A 26,511-nucleotide genomic window follows, 5' to 3' on the forward strand; every position below is an offset into this window, starting at 1 on the left:
TTTTTCTTTAAATCATCTTTGTTCCACATTCATTGAATTCCTTCAGTTTAAAGGCTGGTGTCTCGCTTTAGTTCTGCAAATCCCCTCCTGATTCCTAGCTTGTCCATTGTCTCTTTCTAGAACGTCTCTTGTTCAGCTATTTGGCAGCCAAGACCATTTTTCTACTTCTCATCATTATATCCTCAAATATTCTACCTCCTTATCTTTCTGGTCTATTCTATAATTCAGTAGATTTCCTTAATTTGTGTTCTAACCTATGTATGAAATTTTCATTTCAGCAATGATGTTTTTCATTTCTAAGAGCTAGTTCTCTAATTCCTTTCTCATAGCAGATTGTTTTATGGATGTATGTATGAATATCTCAGATCTCTTAATGATGCTAATTAAGTTTTTGTCTATCTCCTGAGTTATCTCTGCTTAATCTGGGTTTAGTCTTTCTCTTTATCTAGATCTTTCACATGTCTGAAGTTATTGCAATACATGGTGAGCCATGGCTATTGGTTTAAGGACTGTGAAAGCTAAATGGAAACCTTGTGTAATAACAAGAGACTTGTCACTTGAGAGACTTTGCGAGGAATAAGTGAGGAGCCCCAGCTAGAGAAGAGAACACTCTGCGATCATGACCTGGCATTTGTATATGGGGACTAGCTTGAGAAATGTGTATTGCGGGGCCTTACAAATAAACATGCAGCTACTTACCCTACAAGATAGGGTAAGGTTGACTGTTCCATAAACAGATACCAATTAAGGCCCTGTTTTCTGGCCCATTCTTTACTTACTTCCACTGCCTGTCCTCACGTGCATTCTCCAGTCTGAAACTTCTTTGGGTTTCTGCAGTGCAAATTAGCTGCTGCTTTGTCAGCAGTGCCCTCCTTGTCTTTGAAATTATAGCTTTCCCTACCCTCCTTCATTAGGCTGCTATTCCATCTGCTTTCAGTCTTCCAAAAATGTCTTGAAATCTCTTGTCCATTAATTGCCTTCTTTTTCTTGTTTATTATTGGATTGTACTGTCTTATTCCTCTGCCATTTTCTTGGGGTTTCAGGAGGTAGAAGATTATGTATTGTTTAGTCATCTTTAAATGAAAGTCCTGGCTAGTATAATTGATTCTTCAAAGCTTGGCTTTTTTTTTTTTTTTTTAAGATTTTATTTATTTATCATGAGAGACACAGAGAAAGAGAGGCAGAGGGAGAAGCAGACTCCATACAGGGAGCCTGATGTGGGACTCCATTCGGGACTCTAGGATCACGCCCTGGGCCGAAGGCAGGCGCTAAACTGCTGAGCCCCCCAGGGATCCCCCATAGTTTGGCTTATTAAGTCCATATTAGTCTATATATAAATAAATGACAAGAAAGGAGAGAGAATTTTTCCTTTAGCTTACCCACTAAAGTCTGTGTTACAAATCACCCCTCCTCCCATATAAGTACATATTACTAGATAGCATGTGAGCCCAAATCATCTGTATGTGTGGTTGATGTGATCTTGTTTGTAACATTTTCTTCACATGTCAAAACAAAGAAACAAAACCCAAAAGCCAGTCTCAGGTTTCTCAAATCCTTTTCAAAGTAATTTCTTATAACAGAGGTAAAATTTTCTAACCTCACCTTGTGGCTACAGCCCAGTTTGTAAGGCTGCCTGACTCTCTTTCTAAGCTTCCTAAGCTTTGTTTGGACCCCGGAAGTGTAATCGTCATGTTTCTTTCTCTGGAAGTTAACACCCAGCCCTTCTCATTTAGTAGAGCCTGATTCAGAGCAAAAGTGATTTTATAAATGAACATTTTAATTACTTTTCTTCATTATGAGTCTAATAATGGTTCTTAATGGATATGTCCTTTATAATAGTTTATACAGTGAAGGTTAAAATTGGAGACAGACCACAACTAGAGAAAGAGTTCATTGGCTTTAGCTGAGTTTTCAGTGATTCGCCTTGAAACCTTATTTTCTTTGTCATTCATCTTTCTCAGATTCCTATCTAAAAATCCCAAGCCACATATGAAAAATTAACTAGACACATAAAAATCCAGGCACTTAGAAGAAAGAATTGCTGAGAAATAGAGGGTCATATCTCTTTCCTACTATCTTCAGAGCACTTTTTATTCTGTTTATAATCAACAGACATACTTAAGAGATCCTGAATAGTCCATAAACTACATTTGTCATTTCTAAGTAATACAGTCATTGTAACTCTTCTCTAAGATTTTGTTTTCACTGGAAAGAAACCTCTCATAAATTCTGAGAACATGGATTCACAGTATTTTACTTTAGGGCTTCAGTCTAATCATAGGGTATATCTTGCCATTTTTTGCAAAGGCAAGCCATGTTTTTAGCCATTGCAAAAACTCCTTTCTTTGTGAATCCCGGGGATGTATATTTTTTCGGCTTCAGAAACGTTCTGAAGAATTTACTCTCTAACTTCAAAATATCTCCACAATCTCAGCAACTCTGGCTCCTTCATTTCACCTAAGTCTTTTTTTAATCAAATTTCTGCCTGTTGTTAAAGGGTATCTCCTACTAATGTTGGTCTTCTGTGTAGCTCTCAACTCTGTGGTATACTTTCCTATTTTGATAGAAACATTAAAAATACCGTATTAGGGATTACTAATGGAGCTATTGTGACAGAGAGAGTGTGTAGCCCCTGTCCCAGAATGTGTGTTCTGAGATACATTGGTTGGAAAATTTGAACTATTTCTATGGTTTTCCAAACAGAATTAAAGTTCGATGCTTAGCCTCCCCCCCCCCGCCATCATTAAGTAAAGAACCCTCTTTATTTCATAACATATTTTTCCCTATCTGAAATGAATATTACTACACTTGCTTTATTTTGATTTTATATTTGCTTGGTATTATCACTTTCAAAACTTCTCTTGTAGAGGTACCTGGTAGCTCAGTCCATTGTGTGGCTGGCTTTTGATTTCAGCTCAGGTCATGATCTCCGGGTCCTGGGATTCAGCTCCCTGTTGGGCTCTGCACTCAGCAGAGAGTCTGCTTGAGGATTCTGTCTCCCCTCTCCCTCCGCCCCTACCCTCACTCACACACTCTCTTCAGCTCTCTCCAGTAAATAAATAAATTTTTAAAAAAGGAAAAAGGAAAAAAAACACTTCTCTGGTGGCCTTGAAGATTTTCTCAGTATTTTTGGTTTTCAGTAGTTTGACTATAGTTGGTCTGGTTTGTTTTGTTTTAATACTACTTGGAGATCTCTGGGCTTCTCTATCTATGATTTATGGTCTTTAATTAATTTTGGAAAATATTTGCCCATTTTTTCTTCAAATATTTCTTCTGACTGACTTTTCACTGATTACAAGTATATTTAAACTGTTTGATATTTCCTGCATCTCTTGGATGCTTTGTTCTTTTTTCTACTTTTTTCTTTGTGTTTGAGTAATTTCTGTCTTTCAAGTTCACTGATTCTTCTGTATCCGGTGTGCTGGTAACCTGTTGAAGGAATTCTTTATATCTGATGCCATAGTTAATTTCTAGCATTTGACTTTTTTTTTATATAATTTCCATATCTCAGATTATCTTTTTGTTCCTGACTCTTGTGCCCCGTTTTAACTAGAGCCTTTAAAATTAATCTTAGTTATTTTTAAAATCCCTGTCAGGTAATTCTAGCATCTTGGTCATCTTTTAGTATGGTTCTATTGATTGCCTTATCTCTTGGTGATCAGTTGGATTTTTCTCTTGCTTTTCTGTGTATCTCGTAATTTTTTGTTGAATGCCAAATATTGTGTGTGGGGGGGAAAAAAACCAGAAGAGACTGGGATAAGTAGTATTTGAACCCAGAAACAAAAACACCTTTCTTTTCTGCAGGTTATTAGTGTAAAGGGTTGAGTCAGTTTAGTCAAGAGTGGAGCTGGCTTCAGGTTTTCATGTTGCCTTTCACATACCACAGTCTTCGAATATACCCAGCAATTGGTTGCTCTTACTTTGTGTCTCTTAGAGTGGTACCCAAAATACAAAATATTTATTTTACTTTAATCCTTTTACTCCTGACCTTTCTGTGCTGTGATGGGTCCCCTTTTATTCAAATGTCCTAATATGATCAAGTCTCCACATGATTTGATAAAGGGCCAAATGGTAAACTATATGATTTTACAAGCTATGCAGTTTCTGTCACAACTGTTCAATTCTGCTGCTGTAATACAAAGCAACCACAGGCAATAAGTAAACGTGAGCTTGGCTGTACTCCAGTAAAACTTTTTTCACAGAACAGGCAATGGGCCATATTGTCCAGTGGTCCATAGTTTGTTGACCACTTGTTTAGAGCCTTGTTCTGGCACACCACCACCACCACCACCCTACCTCTATAATACAAGCTCCACAAGGGCAGGGATTTGTGCCTATTCATTGATTTCACAAGTAAGCTCTCAATATATTAAAAGAATGTGTGAGTGAATGGTTTTAAATGTGCTTCTTAAGAACAGCATATAGCTAAATTTTAGAAATCTAGTGTGCTGATCTCTTGTATCTAAACTACATTTAATTGTAGTTGTGCTTACTGATATATTTGGAATTATTCTTGTCACAATTTTTTATTTTTTATTTCTTTCCCCTTTTTCCCCCTTTCCTGCCATCTAAGTTTAATCAGATCTCCATTATTTCTCCTTTTGTTTGGTCTTTTAATTTAGAAACTACATTCTATTTAGCTTCTTATAGTAGTGATCCCTAAATATTTAACATGTCTGTATGTATATGTGTGTGTGTGTATACAGTTTTGTTTTTTATAGTTATGTTTTAAGTAGGCTCCATGCCCAACATGGGGGTGTGAACTCATGACCCCAAGATCGAGAGTCACAGTTTCTATTGACTGACTGCGCCGGTCAGGCACTCCTAATATGCATATTTGGTTTAGCAACATTTGAGAGTGTTCTTCCTAAATACATCTAAGACCTTAGAATGCTTCTCTAGTCTTCCTATTTCCAATTTCTCATTATTTGGCAATGTTTTACTTTTTTCTAAGCAATTTATGCCACCCCACCCACTGCCATGGTCTTTCTCCTTAGTTATAGAGTTAGAACTTTATTTGGGTTTATTCATCTCTTCTTTCCTTTTGTAATAATTTCCTTTTTATCAAAAAACATCATTAGTAGTTCTTTCAGCAGCAGTCTGTAGTCAATAAATTCCCCTAAACGTTATCTAAAAATGTATTTATTTATCCATGCTCTGATAACCTAGTTAGATGATCAGATTTTGCCATTATCTTCTGGAATCTGTTATTTCTTTTCTTTAGTTTTGGAAAATTTTCAGCAAGCATCTCTTCAAATTTTGCCACTCCTCCGTTCTTGCTGTTGTCACCTTCTGGAACTCCTTTGTAGATTTATATGAGATTTTTTTTAATCCCTTTCATGTCTATTGTCACTTTATCTCTGTGTGTTCTGGGGAAAGATCTTAGATTTATCTTCTAGGTCATTAACCATGTCTTTAACCATGTCTAATCTGCTGTTTAATCTATTTGACTTTTTCTTTTCAATGACCATTTTTCATTTCTAGGGTTGTTTATGATACTTTTCCTCCCCCCCCCCATTTTTTTTTTTAAGATTTTATTTATTTATGAGAGATAGAGAGAGGCAGAGACACAGGCAGAGAGAAGCAGGCTCCATGTGGGGAGCCCAACATGGGACTCGATCCCGGGTCTCCAGGATCACACCTGGGCTGAAGGCGGTGCTAAACCACTGAACCACCCGGGCTGCCCCCCACCCCAAATTTTTATTTAAATTCTAGTTTAGCATATAGTGTAATATTGGTTTCAGGAGTAGAATTTATGGATACATCACTTACATACAACACCCAGTGTTCATCAACAACAAGTGCCCTCTTTAATGCCCATCACCCATCTTGCCCATCCTTACCTAACTCCCTCCATCAACCCTCAGTTTGTTCTTTGTTAAGAGTCTCTTATGGTTTGCTACCCTCTTTCTCTTTTTTCCCCTTCCCATATGTTCATCTGTTTTGTTTCCTAAATTCCACATATAAGTGAAATACAGTATTTGTCTTTCTCTGACTTATTTTGCTTTAGTATACCCACTATTGCTCCATCCACATCGTTGCAAATGGCAAGATTTCATTCTTTTTGATGGCTGAGTAGTATTCCATTACACACACACACACATGCCACAGCTTCTTTATTCATTCATCAGTTGATGGACACTTGAGCTCTTTTCATAGTTGGCTATTGTTGATACTGCTGCCATAAACATCAGCATACCCCTTCAAATCTGTATTTTTGTATCCTTTGGGTAAATACCTAGTGGTGCAACTTGCTGGATTGGAGGATAGTTCTATTTTTACCTTTCTGAGGAACCTCCATTCTGTCTTTTAGAGTAACTCCACCATTTTGCATTCCCACCAACAGTGTGAGACGGTTCCCCATTCTTTGCATCCTCTCCAATATCTGTTGTTTTCTTTGTTGTTAATTTTAGCCATTCTGATGGGTGTGAGGTGGTATTTCATTGTGATTTTGATTTGTATTTCCCTGATGCCAAGTGATGTTGATCATCTTTCATGTGTCTATTAGCTATCTGGATGTCTTCTTTGAAAGAATGTCTATTCATGTCTCCTGCCCATTTCTTAACTAGATGGATTATTTGTTTTTTGGGTGTTGAGTTTTATAACTTTTTCATAGATTTTGGATACTAATCCTTTATCAGATACGTCATTTACAAATTTCCGTAGACTACCTTTTAGTTTTGTTGATTGTTTCTTTCACTGTGTAGAAGCTTATCTTGATGAAGCCCTAGTAGTTCATTTTTGCTTTAGTTTCTGTTGCCTCCAGTGATGTGTCTAGTGAGAAGTTGCTATGGCCAAGGTCAAAGAGATTGCTGTTTTTATGGTACTTTTCCAAATCTATCTATTCTTTTATTCATGGTATCTTTTGTTACATTATTACTTACTCTGTTATCACTGTAGTCATCTTAGACTTTTCCACAGCTTCTTTCAGGCTATCTTATAATCTTTAAGTTTAGAGAGCTCTTTCTGGGCATTGATTCTCATGGTAGATCATTTTCTTGTTTGGTCATAACTTTTCTATTGAGAGCTTCTCTTCGTTGAGGATTTTTCCTTACGGATTCCCATAGTAATAGCTCCTTGGTAGTGGAAGTGAGTTGCCAGAGCACTTTGCATTTGCTTCTGCCAAACATTCCAGGAAAATCACTATCCTGGAGATAATTGTCATAATACACCGTGAGGTTCTCTTTCTGCCCTTATAATATAAATTCTGATCCCCCAAATGTGATATAAGCTGGGTTTCAGTTTTTCAGGAAATCTGATCTCATCCCTGCTTCATATATAATATTGAATAATACCACAAATGTATATCTTGTTTTATAATCTCATGTATATAAACCACCATTTAGTCATTAGAGACTATTGAAGGATTTAGTCATTAGGGAGAAAATCTTCATTAATTTTAAGGAATGCTACTTTTAAATAAAATAATCACTAATTTGAACAAACTTCTAACTAATGCCACTTGAGAGACATTGTTGGTAGATGGAGTTTAGAAATGAAGATAAGTATATTATTTCTTTTTCTTTTGCCTTGTCCTTTATTCTTACTGCAGTCCTGCCTCCATCTTTTCTTCTTTTTGTCCCATCAAAAAATAACAACCCACATCCTCATCTTCTTTTAGAGTAATGAACAAACCCTAATGTAGAATTCTTATATTTTACAGGATAAAACTGCAGTTTAAATAAATAAGCCAAATTGATATAACTTTGACAAAACAAGTTTGATAGGGAAGTAACAAACGTACAGCAATTTTCAACCAGGAACATGTATATCTCCAAAAACATCTCCCTGCAGTCACAGAATATATCTTAAAATAGGAGAAAGCTTTTATCGTTTATCAAAAAGAATCAGCCATGGTTTTTAAAACTTGAAATGTAACGCCCTAGTATTTATTTCTTCCAATAACAAAGAATTACAAAGAGAAGCATTTGTAGATTATAACAGTGTCAGATTCTGTTGGGAAAAAATTATCTACTACTTAAGGTTAATTTTGAAGTACTTGAGCCTAACAGCCTCTCCTCCTCCACATCCTAATTCTGATCTAGAACGTACTACTAAATTGAATAGCCCGAATATACTTTAATATGCCAGAGTTTTTTTCTTATTTTTGAGATTCATGGAAATTTGAGATTAGTTGAAGACAGTTAGTTGTTCAGCATTAACCTAATCTGTTCACTCTACTTGATTTCTTCGTTTTAATAACTAGTTTTCATTTTAAAAGGTTATTAATTGTACTTTTCTAAATCTGCCCGTTTTCTCATGGTAGAATCATTGCAAGCTGACTTTTTATAGAAATAGATACAGGTATCTGAACTTCCCAGTCCAGTATCCTAAAAAAATGAGGCCTACATTGTCCAAGGACTAATCACAAGAACATACACTGATTTTTATGGCTTAATAAGATTTCCCAAGCACTTTATCATTCATGCTACAAGACTGATTGCATAATTTCTTTCTTTTTTAAAATATTTATTTATTCATGAGAGAGAGAGAGAGAGAGAGAGGCAGAGACACAGGCAGAGGGAGAAGCAGGTTCCATGCAGGGAGCCCGACGTGGGACTCAATCTCAGGTTTCCAGGATCAGGCCCTGGGCTGAAGGTGGCGCTAAACCCCTGAGCCACCCACGCTACCCGCATAATTTCTTTGTTTAAAAATCTTTGGACAGGGCAGCCCAGGTGGCTCAACGGTTTAGCGCCGTCTTCAGCCCAGCGCCTGATCCTGGAGACCCAGGATCAAGTCCCATGTCAGGCTCCCTGCATGGAGCCTGCTTCTCCCTCTGCCTGTGCCTCTGCCTATCTCTCTGTCTGTGTCTCTCATGAATAAATAAATAAAATCTTTAAAAAAAAAATTTTTTTTGAACAATAGGGGCACCTGGGTGGCTCAGTAGGTTAAGCACATGACTGTTGATTTTAGCTCAGATCATGATCCTCAAGGGTCATGAGATTGAGCCCCATGTTGTGCTCCCTCTCCCTTGCCTCTGCCCTTCCCTACCCTGTGCTTGCTCATACTCTCTTTTTCTTTCTCTCTTAAAAAAAAAAAATACAAAATATAAGTGATTTCTCTTAGTAGTATCATTTTTGTTTTGTGATTTGAACAATTTAATTACTAACATTTAACAATTTGGAGCACCGCATGGCTCAGTTGGTTAAGCATCCAGCTCTTAATTTTGGTTAGGATCATGATCTTGGGGTCTTGGGATTGAGACCTACATCGGGCTCTGTACTGAGGGCTCTCTCTCCCTTTGCCCCTCTCCCCACCCCACCCCTGTTCATATGCACAGCTCTCTCTCTTAAAAAAAATTTGACAATGTTAACATTCATCTGGATTGAAATCTGTTTTATTTGTTGCTTACATCAAAATGGACTTAGCTTAACCCACATACCCTTTTAAAATGTCCATAAGGTGTTCATACGAGAATACCTTATGCAGAGTCCAAACATGTCAGGCTTCTTGGAGTGAGAAGGTCTTATCCTTTCAAAGGGTCAAAGTATGAATTAAATGGTAGTTAGTGGAGCCTTTAGAGAAGTAACAGGCTAAAAATACTGTCGTCATCCATAAAGTGGATTTATCCAAACGCTTTTTCACTCGTATGTGGACTATAAGAAATAGTGAAGGTGAGGGAAGGACTGAGTGGGGAAAATTTAGAAAGGAAGACAAACCATGAGAGACTCCTAATTCTGGGAAACAAACAAAGGGTTGCAGAAGAGGAAGTGGGTGGAGGGATAGGGTAACTGGGTGATGGGCAGTAAGGAGGGCACAGGATGAGATGAGCACTGGGTGTTAAACTCTATGTTGACAATTTAAATTTAAAAATTTAAACAAGTAGGATTTGCTTAAATAATTGAAATAATTTTCAAGTTAAAAATTTTGAGATTTCAAGCATTTAAACTCAGAATATCTTAAGGTATCTTGGCATACTCTTATTTGTCACAGAAATATTCACTTGTTTTGTTTTCCCAAGGCTGCTTCAAGGTTAATTGACTAAAAGTGGGTGGGTCCTCATGTTCACTAATATGTATTGCAGCTCTGTTGGTACACCAGAAGGCCAGAATGGAACGGCTTCAAAGAGAACTCGAGATTCAAAAGAAAAAGCTGGATAAACTAAAATCTGAGGTCAACGAGATGGAAAATAATCTAACTAGAAGGCGCCTGAAAAGATCAAATTCCATATCCCAAATACCTTCAGTAAGTCTTTCTGCAACTCTTGTGACCTCTCTGCTTGAACATGAGAATAGGCATTCTGGCATAAGTTTTCTAGAAATGCTTTTAATTCATAGTTGTTTCTTTGCCCTTATCTTTTCCTGCCAAACTCCACTCTTTCTTAGCTAATGATAAGAGAATTCAATGTAGATCCTTCTCACATGGAATTATTTTTCAGCTCGAAGAAATGCAGCAGTTGAGAAGTTGTAATAGACAACTCCAGATTGACATTGACTGCTTAACCAAAGAAATTGATCTTTTTCAAGCCCGAGGTAAAGTTCAGTATATATTCAACTGAAATTCATTGTATTAATTTATCAACTCTTTTCCTGAGCTGAAAACATTTAGCAATTACAATCATATTGTCTCAGATTTGACTTTGGAGCCAGGTAGTACTAAAAAACTATTGGGTTTTTCTCCCTGCCCCCCTTCCAAAAGAAATTATGTATTTGATTTAGGAGTAATTTGATAAAATTTATATTCAAATTCACTTCAGTCTTGTGTTAAGGGAAGACAATGATTAGTATGTCTGGCTGTATTGTCAAAAGTATTGCTGTTATATATTAATAGAATCTATAATATTATTGTATTTATTAAAATTAAAAAATAGGTACTCCTGTCTTTTTCCTGTTTCCCTTTTTCATTTTACCTTTCAAGAATCATAAGTAAAAAGGCATCCCTTCCCTAATGGCACTATCTTAATTGATAAAATAGAGAAGAGAATAAAAATATGGCTTATACATTTTTAGAACAGCTTATTATGAAAACTTGAGCTATTAGTGATAAGCGATACTTGGTTCTTATAGCAAAAAATCTTGACAATTTAATTCAGTTCCATAGACAACTAAAAGGAAATTTTATAACTTAAATCTGGTTTTGAAGTTAGGGAAATAATAGAAATATATGAAGTGGAAAAGACAAGAGAAAGAAGCCAACAAAAAAAAAGTCCTTAATTACTCTTTTGAGTGTGTACTGAAAATCCATCACACTGAAAGTTGACAATGTTGTATTTTCTCTTAAAACTTGTTAGTCCTGTATCTTGAAACATGCATAGAAAATACCACAGTTTAACTTTAAGGAGAGAAAAAGGAATTTAGTGCTGTGCTAGCTAGCAACTGTAGTTCTTGAACTTTTTCCTTTTATCATCTGAACTATTATTTTAAGTTAGTGCAAGATTTTTAATACTTATTTGGGGCCAAGCTATGTAGTTGCCTAAGACCATGTCTGATCATTTGAAATTATATTTTAAATTGTTACATTTTAAGTTATTTTACCTTGTCACATAGAACAGTGGTCTAGTTCTAATTCTTTTATTGTCTTACTAACAGTTTAATTTGACCTCTTACCCCAATTACCATTTAGACCTCTGTTATGAGTACTGTATTATATCTACCTCAGCTGTTTTGACATCCTTATATGTAATTTGAGATTAGATGTGCAAAATAAGTGAAAAGCATTTCTTCTATTTATACTGTGATCTTTTTTAAGAAAGAAAATACTTGCTTTTTTAAAAATTAAATATTTTTGAGCTATAAACATTGATGTATTTACTTTTTATATATTTCAGGACCACATTTTAATCCCAGCGCTATTCATAACTTTTATGACAATATTGGATTTGTAGGTCCTGTGCCACCAAAACCCAAAGGTTAGTGTATCCATTAAGTGTGAAAACCGTTACATTTGAAAAGCAAGATTTTAGAAAATTTTGTTTGTAGCAACCTTCCACTCTAGAAGTGCTTCAAACTTTGGCATTTTTGGATTAATTCATTAGGAAGATAGTTGTTTATTTTCACTTAAATGCTGGCGATGGGGGGGATGCAAAAGTAAAAGGATTACTCTTTAAAAGTAATATTGCATGTCCTTAGGAGTCATTATATACTTCTAAAATAGCAAGTCTTGGGAAATAAAATAATCAGGTGCAAAAATTTGTACTCTTTAAAATTTTAGATAACTAATGAGGAAAACACCTTAGGGAAGTTTATTTTTCATGAGTATTCTGCTTATGCATGATTCTGTATAATCAAAATACTCTGAATTCAAATGAATCATTTTTGAAAAATTGCTACCTATCATTTTACACCATTGGTACTTTTGTATGCATACAAAACTCTAAGGTGTGGATTTTTTTACTCAAGGAATTAAAGTATAGAGAGAAATGAGAACAAAGAAGAATAAGGATGTTACTAGCTCTTTGGTTTGTTACAAGGCTTTTCACATTCTCACCAGGTATCCTATTCTCTCTATTCCCTCTTTTTTTAAAAAAAAAAACAAAACATAATTTGATTAGGACTTGCTGTATCTTCATGGGTTTTTTGGTTTTTGGTTTTTTAATATTTCTAAATGTAGTTAGCTGGAATGCAATGAATGATTACTACAGAAGAGCAAAAGTGATAATAGGGCATTTGTCACAGTAAGTAGTGGTTAAAATACTGGATGCTGTTTGGATATTAATTGAATAAAGGAATAAAGAAAATAGTGGCATACCCTAGCTCCTTAAAGTAAGCAAAGTATTTCCAGATTTTGAATGAGTTGCTTTAATATAATTTTTTCATTCTCAAAAACTAGTTTTTCTTATAAAAGGATTCCTGTTTTGCTTCAACATAATCTAGTACTTATGTGTTGAGTATAGGAGAGAATATAGATGGAGGGTAGGTGGAAAATAATAAAATAAGATTAGTCTTGACAGTTTGAACCAGGATAAGAACATGAGGATTTATTTTACTATTCTATTTCTATATATGTTTAAAATTTTTCATGATAAAAAGTAAGGAAAGGTAGAACAGTAAAAAGTACAGATGGAAGCTTTTCCTTAAATTTATAATATGTCAGGGGGAGGGGTCCAAGATAGTGTCATAGAAAGATCCTGAACCCACCTCTTCTCAAAGATATACCATATCTACACCTATGTAAAGAGCAGTTCCTTTGAAGAACTGTGGTCTGATTTAACAGCTTCTTCACAACAAAGGATAGAAGGACCATATAGAGATTAGGAGAAATAGACACAGTAACCATGGGAACCCCACCCCCTCTGTGAACTCAGTGGAGAGAGAGAGCATTTGAGGGACCCATGCACCAATTTGCCCACCTTGGCCCCCTAAAAAACTATAAAGGGTAGCTAGAGGAGTTCCTGGATGGCTCAGTCGGTTAAGCGTCTGCCTTCAGCTCAGTCGTGGCCCTGGGGTCCTGGTGTTGAGCCCTGGATCAGGCTCCCTGCTTGGTGCAGAATCTGCTTCTTCCTCTGCCCCTACCCCCGCCCTGCTTGTGGTCTTTCAATCTCTATAAAATAAATAAAAAGCTGCTTTAAAGAAATAAAATTAAGGGCAACTAGAATATAAGTGAATACAACCCATTTACCAAGTATCTGACAAATGGGAGAACTGCTGGAACTCTCTCTAGGGTCTGAAGTGCAGGCAAGCACCATGTTTACCTTCTCCCACCACCTTGATAGCACACACGGCAGCAGAGTCTAGCCACTCTAGCCACCCTGCCCTCTCAGCAAAACTTGGACCTCTTCCCACACAAGCTCCAGCCATTTTTCCAGAATAGCCCCCCTGTCCTTGTGCCCACCTGAGCTCTAGCTATCCCACTAAGGTGGCTAGCAGTTCAGTGCACACTAGTACTCCCTCAGCCTGCACCCACTACAGCTCCAGCCATCCTACCAGGGCATTCCTGCATGGAGTACTCTAAGACTTCATTCATACTTGCTATAGCTCCAACAAGCCAGCCAAAGCTGCCAGGCACACGTGGTCTATACAGGGACATTCCTACACAGAGCTTCTCCTTCATGACTGGGAAAGGTAGCTATGTTGCCTAATTCATAGAAACAAACACAGAAAGTCAAACAAAATGAGACAGGAATGTGTTCCAAACCAAAAAAAAAAAAAAAAAAAAGAAAGAAAAGGAACTAAATGAAACAGAAATAAACAATCTACTTGATAAAGAATTAAAAGTAATGGTCATAAAGATGCTCATCAAATTTGAGAGAAGAGTGGATGAGTTCAGTGAGAACTTTAACAAAGAGATACAAAATATTATTAAGAGTTGAAGAATACAATTAGTGAAATGAAAAATACACTAGAGGAAATAAGGTTAGAGGATGCAGAACAGATAAACCATCTGGAGCCAGGGTAATGGAAAGCACCCAAGCAAAAGAAAAAAGAATATTAAGAAATGAGCAAAAAGAAAAAAGAACATTAAGAAATGAGGATAGATTAAGGGACCTCTGGGACATCAAGAATAGAGACATTCATATTATAGAGGTCCCAGATGGAGGAGAGCGAGAGAAAGGCAGAAAACTTATTTAAAAGAGTTGAAAGTGTTCCTAACCTAGGGAAGAAAATAGATATCCAGGTTCAGGAAGCACAGAGAGTCCCAAATAAGATGAACCCAAAGAGGTCCACACCAAGACACATAATTAAGATGTCAAAGATTAAAGATAGAGAATCTTAAAGCAGTAAAAGAACAGGAACTAGTTATATATAAGGAAAAATCCCATGAGACTGTCAGCTGATTTTGCTACAGAAACTCTGAAGCCAGAAGGAAGTAGCATGATATAGTCAAAGTGCTGAAAGGAAAAAAACCTGCAACCAAGACTACTACTCCACAAGATTATCATTTAGAATTGAAGAGCTAGAGTTTTCCAAACGAAAGTTAGAGCTCATCACCACTAATCCAGCATAATAAGAAAAGTTAAAGGGATAAGAAAAAACCATAACTAGAAATAAAATAATGAAATGAAAAAATTTCCCAGGTGAAAGCAAACATTAGAGCACATGGACTTAACAAATAGAGAATATTTCATCCAAAACCAGCAGAATACATATGGTCAAGTATGCATGGAACATTCTCCAGGATAGATTACATTAGGCCACAAAACAAGTCTCAGTGAATTTAAAAACACCAAAATCATGTCAAGCATCTTTCCAACCACAATGCTATGTATGAAACTAGAAGCCCAAAGTTAGTAGAAGGAAGGAAATAATAAAGATCAGAGCAGAAATAAATAAAATGGAGTCTAAGAAAAATGGAAAAGATCAATGAAACCAAGATCTAGTTCTTTGAAAACATAAGCAAACTGATAAACCTTTAATCAGACACATCAGGAAAAAAGGAGAGTGTATAAAACAGAAATGAAAGAGAAGTAACAACCAACATCACAGAAATACAAAGGATTATAAGGGATTACTATGAAAAATTTCAAGCCAAGATTTCAGCAACCTTGAAGAAATGGATAAATTCCTAGAAATAAATTTGCACTATTCCAGGACTGAAGAAACAGAAAATACGAACCGACCTATTACTAATAACGAAATCAGATCTGGAATCAAAAAACTCTCAACAAACAAAAGTCCAGGAGCAGATGGCTTCACAGGTGAATTCTGCCAAACATTTAAAGAAGAGTTAGTATCTTTCTTAAACGATTCCAAAAAATAAAAGAGGAAGGAAAACTTCCAAATTTATTCTACAAGGCTAGCATTATCCTGATAAAACCAAAGACACTACAAAAAAAGAAAATGACAGGCCAGTATCCCAGATGAACTTAGATCAGAGAATCCTCAACAAAATATTAGCAAATGCAATTCAACAATACACTAAAAGGATCATTGACCATAGTCAGGTGGGACTTTTGCCAGGGATCCAAGGATGGTTTAAAATCAATCAACATGATACACCATATTAACAAAGTGATGCAAAAAAAGCATTTACCTAATTCAATCTCTTCATGATAAAAACTCAGTATTTGGAAAGAACATACTTCAACAAAATAAAAGCAATATATGACAGACCCATAGCTAACATTGTAACCATTGGTGGAGAACTGGAAGCATTTCCTCTAAGATCAGGAACAAGACAGGGATGTCCATTTTTGACATTTTTATTCAACATTTATTCAATTGGAAATTCATACCTGCAGCAATCACACAAGAAAAAGAAAAGGTATCTAAATTGATACGGAAGGATTAAAACTGTCACTATTTGCAAATGACATGATTCTTTATGTAGAAAATCCTGAAGAGGCACACCTGAGTGGCTCAGTGGTTGAGCGTCTGCCTTCGGCTCAGGCCATGATCTTGGCATCCTAATCAAGTCCCACATCAGGTTCCCTGCAGGGAGACTGCTTCTCCTTCTGCCTATGTCTCTGCCTCTCTGTCTGTCTCTCTGTGTCTCTCATAAATAAATAAATAAAATCTTTAAAAAGAAATCCTGAAGACTCCAAAAATACTATTAGAGCTAATAAATAAATTCAAAGTTGCAGGATACAAAATTAATATGCAGAAATCCGTTGCATTTCTGTACACTAACAACAATGTAGCAGAAATTAAGACAACAATCCCATTCATAATTGCGTGAAAGAAAACTAAAATACCTATGAATAAATTTAACCAAGAAGGAAAAAATACTTGTTCTCTGAAAACTGTAAGACATTGATGAAAGAAATTGAAAACAACACAAACAAATGGAAAGGTATATCATGCTTGAATTGGAAGAATTGTTACTGTTAAATGTCTGTACTACCAAAGGAATCTACATTGAGATTCAGTGTTGTCCATACCAGAATACCAATGGGATTTTTCACAGAACTAGAACAAATAAAGTATGGAACCCAAAAGACCCCAAATAGCCAAAGCAGTCTTGAGAAAGAACAAAGCTGGAAGTATCACAGTCCCAGATTTCAGATACAGTACTGGAACAAAAATAGACACATAGATCAATGAAACAGAGTAGAGTGCCCAGAAATAAACCCACACTTATATCATCCATTAATCTACAAAAAGGAGGAAAGAATGTACAATGGAGAAAAAAATAGTTTCTTCAGTAAATAAGCTCAAAATGGATTAAAGACCTAAATGTAAGACCTGAAATGAAAAAATTCTTAAAACAGGCAGTTACCTCTTAGACATTGGCCTTAGTGACATTTTTCTAGATATGTCTCCTCAGACAAAGGAAACAAAAGCAATTATCAAACTGAAAAGCTTTTGCACAGCAAGGAAATCATCAATAAAAGGAACAGGGGGCAGCCCCGGTGGTGCAGCGGTTTAGCAAGCCTGCCTTTGGCCCAGGGCACGATCCTGGAGTCCAGGGATCGAGTCCCACGTCAGGCTCTCTGCATGAAGCCTGCTTCTCCCTCTGCCTGTGTCTCTGCCTCTCTCTCTCTCTCTCTCTCTCTCTCTCTCTCTCTCTCTCTGCATCTCTATGAATAAATAAAATCTTAAAAAAAAAATAAAAGGAACAGGCAACTACTGAATGGGAGAAGAAATTCACAAACCATATATCTGATAAGAGATTAATATCCAAAATATATAAAGAACTATAACTCAACACCAAAAAACCCCAAATAACCCAATTTTAAAATGGGCAGAGGACCTGAATAGACATTTTTCCAACAAAGACCTGCAGATGGCCAACAGACCTATGAAAAGATGCTCAGTACCACTCATCATGAGGGAAAGGCAAATCAAAACTACAGTGAGATAACACCTCACACCAGTCAGGAGTGGCTAGTATTAAAAACACAAGAAATAACAAGTATTGATGAGGATGTGGAGAACAGGGGATGCCTTTGTGTACTATTGGTGGGAATTTAAATAGGTGTAGCTTCTGTGGAAAATAGGATGGAATTTCCTCAAAAATTAGAAATCCCACACAGTTCAGTAATTCCACTGCCGGGTATTTACCCAAAGAAAATGAAAACACTAGCTTGAAAAGATACATGCACACCTGTGTTTATTGCAGCATTATTTAAAATAACCAAAATACGGAAGGAACCTAAGAGTCTGTTGATAGATAAATAAATAAAGGTGTGGGGGGGAGGGGGGTGTGCAATGGAATATTATTCAGCCATAAGAATGAAATCTTGCCATTCATAACAGCATGGTGGACTTAGATAGTATTATGCTAAGTGAAATAAGTCAGACAAAGATAATACACCATATGATTTCACTTATATTTGGAATAAAAAAAAAAACTGCCAAAACAAAGCAGATGCAGACTAATAAACAGAACAAACTGATGGTCACTGGGGTGGGAAGAAATAAACAAACTAGGTGAAGGAGATTAAGTGGTACAAACTTCCAGTTATAAAATAAGTCACAGGGATGAAAAGTACAGCATAGGGAATATAGTCAATAATCTTGTAATAACTTTGTATGGTGATAGATGGTAACTACATTGTGGTGAGCATTGTATAACATATAGAATTGTTGAATCACTGTGCTGTACACCTGAAACTAATACAACAGTGTACATCAACTATACTTCAATTTAAAAAGTTTATAACATGTCAAATACGATGAAATATGGCAATTATTACCCCAAAAAGGAAAAAAAGAAAAAACCCATTAAAAGCTTTTTCAGAAACAATAGAAGCTTGTATGCTATTTTGGAGAAATATGAATCAAATATTTTTGCCTTCAGGCTAAAATAGAGAATTTACTAGTTTCATTTGTAGAGGTTTATTTAGTTAGAACTGATTTTGCAGTTCTGCTTTACACTGCAGTGTTTTATTTTTTTAAATAGCTAAAATTAGTGTGGAAATCACATGCCATTTTTTACAATCTAACTTCCTCTAAATTCTGGTTTCCAAATATCTGTAATAAAAAGATTTGTAAGTTTAAATACCAAATGAGATTGTGCAGACATAGGAAAATCATTGGAGATTTTTCATTTAAAAAAAATCTGTAGGTCCCCTGTTGATTACCTTAGATATTAATAATAGTGTTAATACAAGTAGTCTACCTTCCTAAAAGTCTTTGTAGTTAAAAAGGATAGACAGTTTTTTAAATGTGCCAGGTGGGAATGTTTTCTAACACCTAAGTGAGACCAAAATTCTAGTAAGTAGGATGGAGGCCCGGATTAAAACAATCATCCTATAAAATGTTTCCCAAGTATGAAGTATAAAATTATTTTATATGGTAAAAAGTCAAAACAAAATTTTAACTATTTATTTTAACTAGTGTTATCAGACCCTCAATTTTTCAAGTATTTTTATTTAAATGAGCCTTTAACTAGATATTTTTAAATTACTCAATTTAAAGAAAATTATTGTATAAATAGCACTCTCAGGTTGCTCTTGCCTGTGTCAAAAATGGTCATAATGCCTAAAAATTGTGACTATTTCCTCAGGTTGACAATTTTGCAATAAAGTGTTCCTTTGGACTAATCAGTAAATAATAGTGCTGCTAAATAGGTCAGAATGCCAAACATCACTTAATTATTTTAGATTTGTTGTAAAAGCTTGATTTTCTCTATTTTACCTACTGTTTATCTTTTAAATTAACAGAAAAGTTATATAGTTACCAACTCAGTAGAGTAGTGGAGTAGGTGGAATTTGCAAATTAATATACAGTGTTTTTAACATAGTTTGAATCTTTACATGGTTAACCTTGACAGGAGAGCTCTAGCAATGCATGCTGCATTTTTTTATACCTCCCCAAACTAATTTGTAGGAATATTACCCTAAATTTCTAATGGGATCTGCTCCCTTCCAAAAAAAAGTAGTTTCATAAATGTAATTTTCATCTTAGGCACAACCTTGGAAGAGGAATGTAATTATCCCTTACATTTAAGCTTTGTTAATCCTTCCAAACACTGTAGAACATCAGCCTCAAAGCTGCAGTGGCTTCACTTTCTAGGAAGGAGTAGACCTGAAGGGTATGTGGTTTATCTAAGATCAGAGAACAAAGAAGAGTGAGAAGCAAAGCCAGGAGCAGAACTCCATTCTTGCAGCCCTCAACCTCTATTGTTCTGTAATAAATAATGATTTCAAACTAAACTAAGAAATAAAGTAAGGTAGAATTTTTACACAGATTTACTTCCCGAAGTCTACTATTGAGATATAGTCAAGACTTTAGAAATTAGCTCATGTTTCTCTTTTAATTTGTGTTGTTCAAGGCTTATATTTTTAGCAGATAGAGAACATTTAACAAAAACATCCATTCCTGATAGAAAACAAATATAAATACTTCTTCAGTGGGGAACAAAAGTCTAAGTTCAGTTCAGTAGGCTCACTGTCTGTATGGTAGTAGGACATTTTTCACAGTCTCAAGGTGACATGGGAATCTTTGCTGTTGGTTCCCATATGGATTGATTCCCCTTTTCTCCTGCTATCAACTCAAGAAAAGAATGCTCTTTTCCCCCTGAAGGAGATAGTGAGGGGACCCCATCACGTCCATGTTGGTATTCCCCAGCAGAGAAGCGCCAGAGGTTGGTGAGAATGGAGCACGTATGTCTGCTTCAGCTAGCTGCATCATTTGGTTGAACAGGCTGCTTCATGCTTTGCAATCCAAATGGTGCTTAAAGTTGCCAGTAATTTATGACTTTGTGATTTTTTGCTTCTAAAATAATTCGTTTACTTCCTTACAGATCAAAGGTCCACCATCAAAACACCAAAGACTCAAGACACAGAAGACGATGAGGGGGCTCAGTGGAATTGTACTGCCTGTACTTTTTTGAACCATCCAGCCTTAATCCGCTGTGAACAGTGTGAGATGCCAAGGCATTTCTGAGCCAAAAGGCACTATAGCTCTAAAACCACATTGGAAGTTCAAGAAACTAGTCTGTCATCAGGGGAAAAGTTTCACTGCTACATAGGATTTTGTCAAATTGAAGGTGTGACGAGATGGTGTGTGCTAATGTTAAATGTCAGCCCACAGAGCTAATAATACCTCAGTCTAATGTCATGGGCAGTTGAAATTCATCACATGAGGGAATCTGCTGAGAGACTTGGTTGCCCGCTGCCTAACTACGTACAGTGTTACCAGTAGCCCATTGTGGATAATTGTCAATATATTAATGCCTAGGTGTGCCCAGTACCTTGTCCCCTCATGTCACTACTGAATTTTGACAGGAGGAAGGAATAGAACAATGGCCTTTTTTTTTTTTTGAAAGCTTTCGGTGAAACACTACAAACATGAAGAAAAGGAACAAGGTATAACTATTAAAAAACTGTTTGCTGCCGCAAGGTGCCAATGGGTAGGGGAAGAACTCTATGAATCTGTGGTACTCTTGGCCTCGTCTTTGTCTTCCCTGAAAACGTCTCCACTCTGTGAAGCCAGCATCTGGGGTCTAAAGATGAAAAGGAAAGCAGCATGCATTGTCTGTACAAACATGCAGTGAAATATCCCGAAGCTTTTCCTACTGTACAGATCTCTCGAGTCTGCTTTAAGTGATTTCTTTTCTTTATTATTTTCTTATATTTCTATATGTATAGTGTAATAGTCTTTTGTTAACTAATTTTCTTTTTTCCTTTTAGTGATTAAGCACGATCATGTCCCTTTTTAAGCCTTACCTGAGAGAAGCAGTGCCTTAAAATAAAAAAGCATTAATGAAATGAAACTGTGCACAAAATAACTTTCCTCTACTTATTCTGTACTTTGCCCTCATGAGTACCGCTGTTCTGTGAAGACATGCAGATGCTGCACACTGCATTGCAGGAGATACTACGAGGCTTCTGTCTGTAAGTCACACTATATCTGCCGACTTCAGCAGTGGGTGGCACGACACACTGATCTTCCACAGGGAAGCTTAAAACAAAAGATATTTTTAACCCACTGACAGAGCAACAGGTTAAGCTTGCTTCATCTGCCTGGTGTCCCACAGAACTTTCACAAGAGATTACTATTGGGAAAGTACAGTTTTCAAAACCAGCAACAGCAGCAGTTACCTACAGCCCTGGTTTGGGGAGAAGTTTAAATGCTTTACTGTCGGGGCAATCCATTTCTAAACCTGACTTGGTGGTAGTATCATGTGTATTTATAAAACGAGGCTAGTCATATTTAGGACAACTGAAGGAAAGCTGGAAAAAAAGAAAAACGAGCAAACTTGAACACTGAAGCAACCTCAAGCATCTCTTTATTTTGATGATATATTTTTATAAGGAAAATAAATATTCAGATGATCGGGAATGTATATAACTAAATGAAATCAAGAAAAGGAAATAACAGTGCATTTAAAAAACAATTATGAAATTATATATCAGTGCTTAGAATGGGGCTAAGGGAAGTGCTGAAATGTAGCAAAAGGTAGGAGATAATGTTGACTGTCACCCATTGTAAATGTCTGCAAATGGATATTTGTTATACAAGCAGGATTATTACAAGTGATCTATATGAATGTCAAAGCCGTGACTTCCAGGCTTTGCATCTTGTATATGAGAAGAAATATGACAATCCTAGTTAATTAGACCATAGACCCAAAGCCCTTACATTTGATGCATTTTGTTTTAAAAGTAGGCCTTGTTTTTCAGCTTCATCTGCAGTTCTATGTGAAGATTGATAAATCAGTTTTTACTTGTTTTATTAATAAAACGTAATTTGGATATCTTGAGTTGATGGTTTTGTGATTTAGCTGGGTAAACTATCTTTGTAACAGATAAGTTATTTATAAAAATTAAAAAACTTATATTCTAATTTGGATTTTGTGACTTGTTTTTAAAGTTTGTGGGATAGAAGACAATTTATACCTCAGCAGAACATTTGATAGTTAATTGAAATCAGAGAAAACTCATTCTCTAGAGTCTTCTCGTGACATCATGGCATTCAGCTGCCTTTCTTGGATTATTTTTCTCCATTCCCCCAGGCTTTTTAACTAATGGAAGAGAGTGACCATTGTTTCAGCTGAATCTCCTCCCCAAAAGGATATTGCTTTTTCATACTTATTATTTCTCCTTTGATTTCTTTTGGGTTTTTAAAGCTTACCTCACTGAAAACAGGATATCTTGGGGTCACTTGGCCTGAGGAGTCATTCAGTTAACAATGTTTGATTCCATAATGTGTAGTGCTGAGGATCCCACTGGTGCTTCTCTTGAAGAGAACCTCTATATTGAGTTTTCAAGAGACATAACTTGGTTTTTCTGAGCTTGAAAAAGGCGGAGTAGCATTCGCTGGTCTCTTTGCCATGATACAGTCAGGGCAGAAAGCCCTACCTTGCCTCCATTGGTCTTTTAAACTTAGTGGGACAGAAATACTCTTTGCCAAGGAATATGAAGTTGGTGGTCTGGAAACCACCTCCTGGAATTACTGCACTAAAATAGAATTATAGGTACTAAGAACCTCAGATGGAAAGATAGAGTTCTGTTTCTCATCACTAATTATCCTTGGGTGCGGATATTCTCTATATGTAAGGAGGAGGTGGGCAATTGGCAGTTCATGTAACTTGACTTCTCAGGAAAACTTCTGTATTAACAGAATAGTGGCCAGTATGTGCTATTATAACTAACACATTATGCAAAGATGCATGTTGTATTGCAGATTTTTCTGGGAAAGAGGAAAATTAATTTTTTCTTGTAAAATTTCCATTTACTTCTTTAAATGACTGATCTAGATCAATCTGCAGCCTAATATTAATTGACTTTATGTTGGAGAATTTAAATTATGCACAGTCCTGTCCATAGACAGTCAAAACTATGCTAGCCATTAACTTCAAACATATTTTGATACAAGCACAATAAATCGCAGACTTTACTGACATTTCAATTACCTCTATCCTGGCTGAATATTGTTGGGACAGTTTAGTGAGCAGTGATGGGTTTAAGAAATGAATGGCATAAGGTGTAATATCCCCTCCATGAGTAATTGAAGTTGGCTCTACTGCCTTAGAAAATGCATAGTTTCCCTTATAATATTACAAAATACTTACATTTCTCTATGATAAATGAACATATTTTTGGCACCAGTTTTTAGACACTACAATTATTATATCCATATTACTTGAAGATGAAATGGTTCAGGGCTGCATTTTAATTTTTATTGCTTCCATCTGAAAATAAGGCAACTTGAGAGAAAAGACTTTTAAAGAAAACACAGTTTTGTAGCTTTATATTTGTTAAAAGTGGGAAAAAAAACAGTATGTTTTGGTTGGTTTTTTTAAGGGAGTGTCATACAAAAATGATCGGTAATGCATTGTCTTTGCAACTACAGATTCCTATATTATAGGTTCAAAAATAGAACTGTGTTACATTATAATAGTTTGACTTGCCTAGTTATTTAGAAAGATTATGAAAGCGCTTGCATTTTTTTATTTTTTAAACTCCAGTAGAGTTAACATACAATGTTATATTAGTTTCAGATGTAGAATATAGTGATTCATCAATTCTATATTCAGTGCCTTTGCATTTTTAACACCATGGCACCTTGTTTCCTAGGTGGACCATTCCTTCTTACTAATCAGCACAGTTGAAGTCCAATTCAGGCATCTCCCTACATTTACCCTGTAACCCTAGGAGAGTTCTTTGCTTTTATTTCCCTTCGTTGTTAAATGAAGATAATTATATTATGTTAAACCGGCCTCATAGGAGCACTGAGGACATTAATGTGAAATTAGCTGAGCCAACCCCTTCTCACTAGGAATTTCATTGTCCTAAAACAGTGGGCCATGTTTTTGAATGAATGGTTTTGATGCATTTTTCTCAACAGTATCAGTGAATGAAACGGTAAGTTTGCTGTTATTTGTCTAAATTGGTCTAGGGACATCTCAGTGGACCAGAATTTGGTATTTCAGTGACTGCCTTTTAATGTCAAAAGGTTAGTTGCTTTGCAAAAATTACAAAATTATCAAAGGTTGACCTAAAGATCAGGTGTGTTTATATTTCTGTTGTATGTCCAGCTATCTAAAGAATGTACAGGGATGCCTGGGTGGCTCAGCGGTTGGGCGCCTGCCTTCGGCCCAGGGCGTGATCCTGGAGACCCGGGATTGAGTCCCATGTCGGGCTCCCTGCGTGGAGCCTGCTTCTCCCTCTGCCTGTGTCTCTGCCTCTCTCTGTGTCTCTCGTGAATAAATGAATAAAATATTTTAAAAAAATAAATGTACATTTTATGATGGAGTATAACAAATTCTTCAAAGGACTTACTCCAGTGTTTGCACATTAGCATATTTGTTTTAAGCCTAAAATTGACCAAGGCACACTTCGTTCTAGCCTCTCTCTCTTTACCAGTCCCCTTCTTTTAGCCTCCTTTTTCACCCCTTAGGGCAGGAATACATCCTTCCTCTGATCCCAACTACATTCCAAAAATGTTTATGGATCCTCTTAGCACAGAGAACAAATACTATAGTATTTTCACCATGGAAGTGCTTTCCAGAGATTTTTGAGGGAAACACTCCCACCCGTGAGCCCACCCATCACTTCCTGGCAGCTCAGTGCCTTTTCCACACTGCTCTAAGTGGTTCTCCTGCCTCCAGTTTCTTAACTCTTACCTGGCCCAGTGCAGCTAGGATTGGGATTAGAAGATCTCACCCATACGCTCCCGTTTGGAGATCTTTATCATCTCCCCATTGCTGACTGGGCTTACTTACAATATTCTGTAGCCTCTCGCCCACATCTTCAAGACGGTTTCTTACTTTCTGACAATACTCTTCAACTAAATTGGCCTGTTCACTTCCCTTAATCTTGCACGTCCCCACTAGTGTACTTTCATCTGTCCCATTTCCTCTACTTAAGTTTAAACCTTGAAGGATCAGGTCAGGGGTCAAGGTTATGAGGCCTTCCCAAACTGTACCTCTTGTAGCACTTACTATATTTTGTGCCCACGTGGCATTTATTGCTGCCTTGACCTGTCCATTTACTGACAGAGTTGGTATTAGGAGCCCTTTGTGTCTCCACAGTAAATGATTCTTGAGGACCAGTTCTCTTAATTCCAAGTTAATCAATGGGTACAGCCATTTTGAATTTGGTATATGTTTTCCCATTGGATCAGTAGTTGAAGATTGCCAGGCCAGGAATGCTTTGCATTTTAAATACTGGGAGATAGCACAATACAACTGGGTTATGTAAATGTAACTAATTAATGGGATGTTTCCGTTATCCTCTGTGTGGTTCTGCAAGAGTACAGAGAAGTAGAGACCTTATGGAAATTGTGGGAATATAGAAATTGGCATTTGAAACGGAGGCTTCTGATTTATATCCAATTTTACTTGAAAGCTTAAATTTTGCCTTTTCTTGGATTCGGATATTTGAGTGGCTGCTTGTTCTTAGACATCATGAGGATTAAATGTTTTAAATATTTTATTTGAGAAAGAGCATGGGTGGGGTTGGGGGTAGGCAGAGGAAGCAGCAAACTCCCCACTGAGCAGGGAGCCCAACGTGGGGCTCAACCCTGATCCTAGGGCCCTGAGTTCATAACCTGAGCTGAAGATGCTTAACTGATTGAGCCATCCAAACACCCCTCAATTCTTTTTAATCTCACAAAGCAGAAGGACGTGGAAGAATTTTTTTCCTGAGAAGACTAATCAAGAGAAGAAGGAAACCAGAAAATTGAATGCTAAGGATGTAATAACCCTCTCCTCCCCTTTTCCAGGAAAGGTGAAAAGGACCCA

The 26,511-nt window shown here is 36.5% G+C and overlaps 1 protein-coding gene across 3 annotated transcripts in view; it reads left to right on the forward strand.

Moving 5' to 3' along the window:
- The window catches only part of TAB2 (TGF-beta activated kinase 1 (MAP3K7) binding protein 2), a 91,282-nt gene extending 68,755 nt beyond the window's left edge, over window positions 1–22,527 (forward strand). For all 3 annotated transcript variants that reach the window (XM_055310099.1, XM_055310101.1, XM_055310100.1), the window contains 4 exons: window positions 10,025–10,185; window positions 10,379–10,472; window positions 11,768–11,848; window positions 20,566–22,527. In XM_055310099.1, the coding sequence (XP_055166074.1) occupies window positions 10,025–10,185; window positions 10,379–10,472; window positions 11,768–11,848; window positions 20,566–20,708 (479 nt within the window). In that variant the 3' untranslated portion in view covers window positions 20,709–22,527. The remainder of the gene's footprint in view (window positions 1–10,024; window positions 10,186–10,378; window positions 10,473–11,767; window positions 11,849–20,565) is intronic.
- Window positions 22,528–26,511: the final 3,984 nt, after the last annotated feature.

This window comes from Nyctereutes procyonoides, unplaced genomic scaffold, assembly GCF_905146905.1.
Source record: "Nyctereutes procyonoides isolate TBG_1078 unplaced genomic scaffold, NYPRO_anot_genome, whole genome shotgun sequence".
Lineage (NCBI taxonomy): Eukaryota > Metazoa > Chordata > Mammalia > Carnivora > Canidae > Nyctereutes > Nyctereutes procyonoides.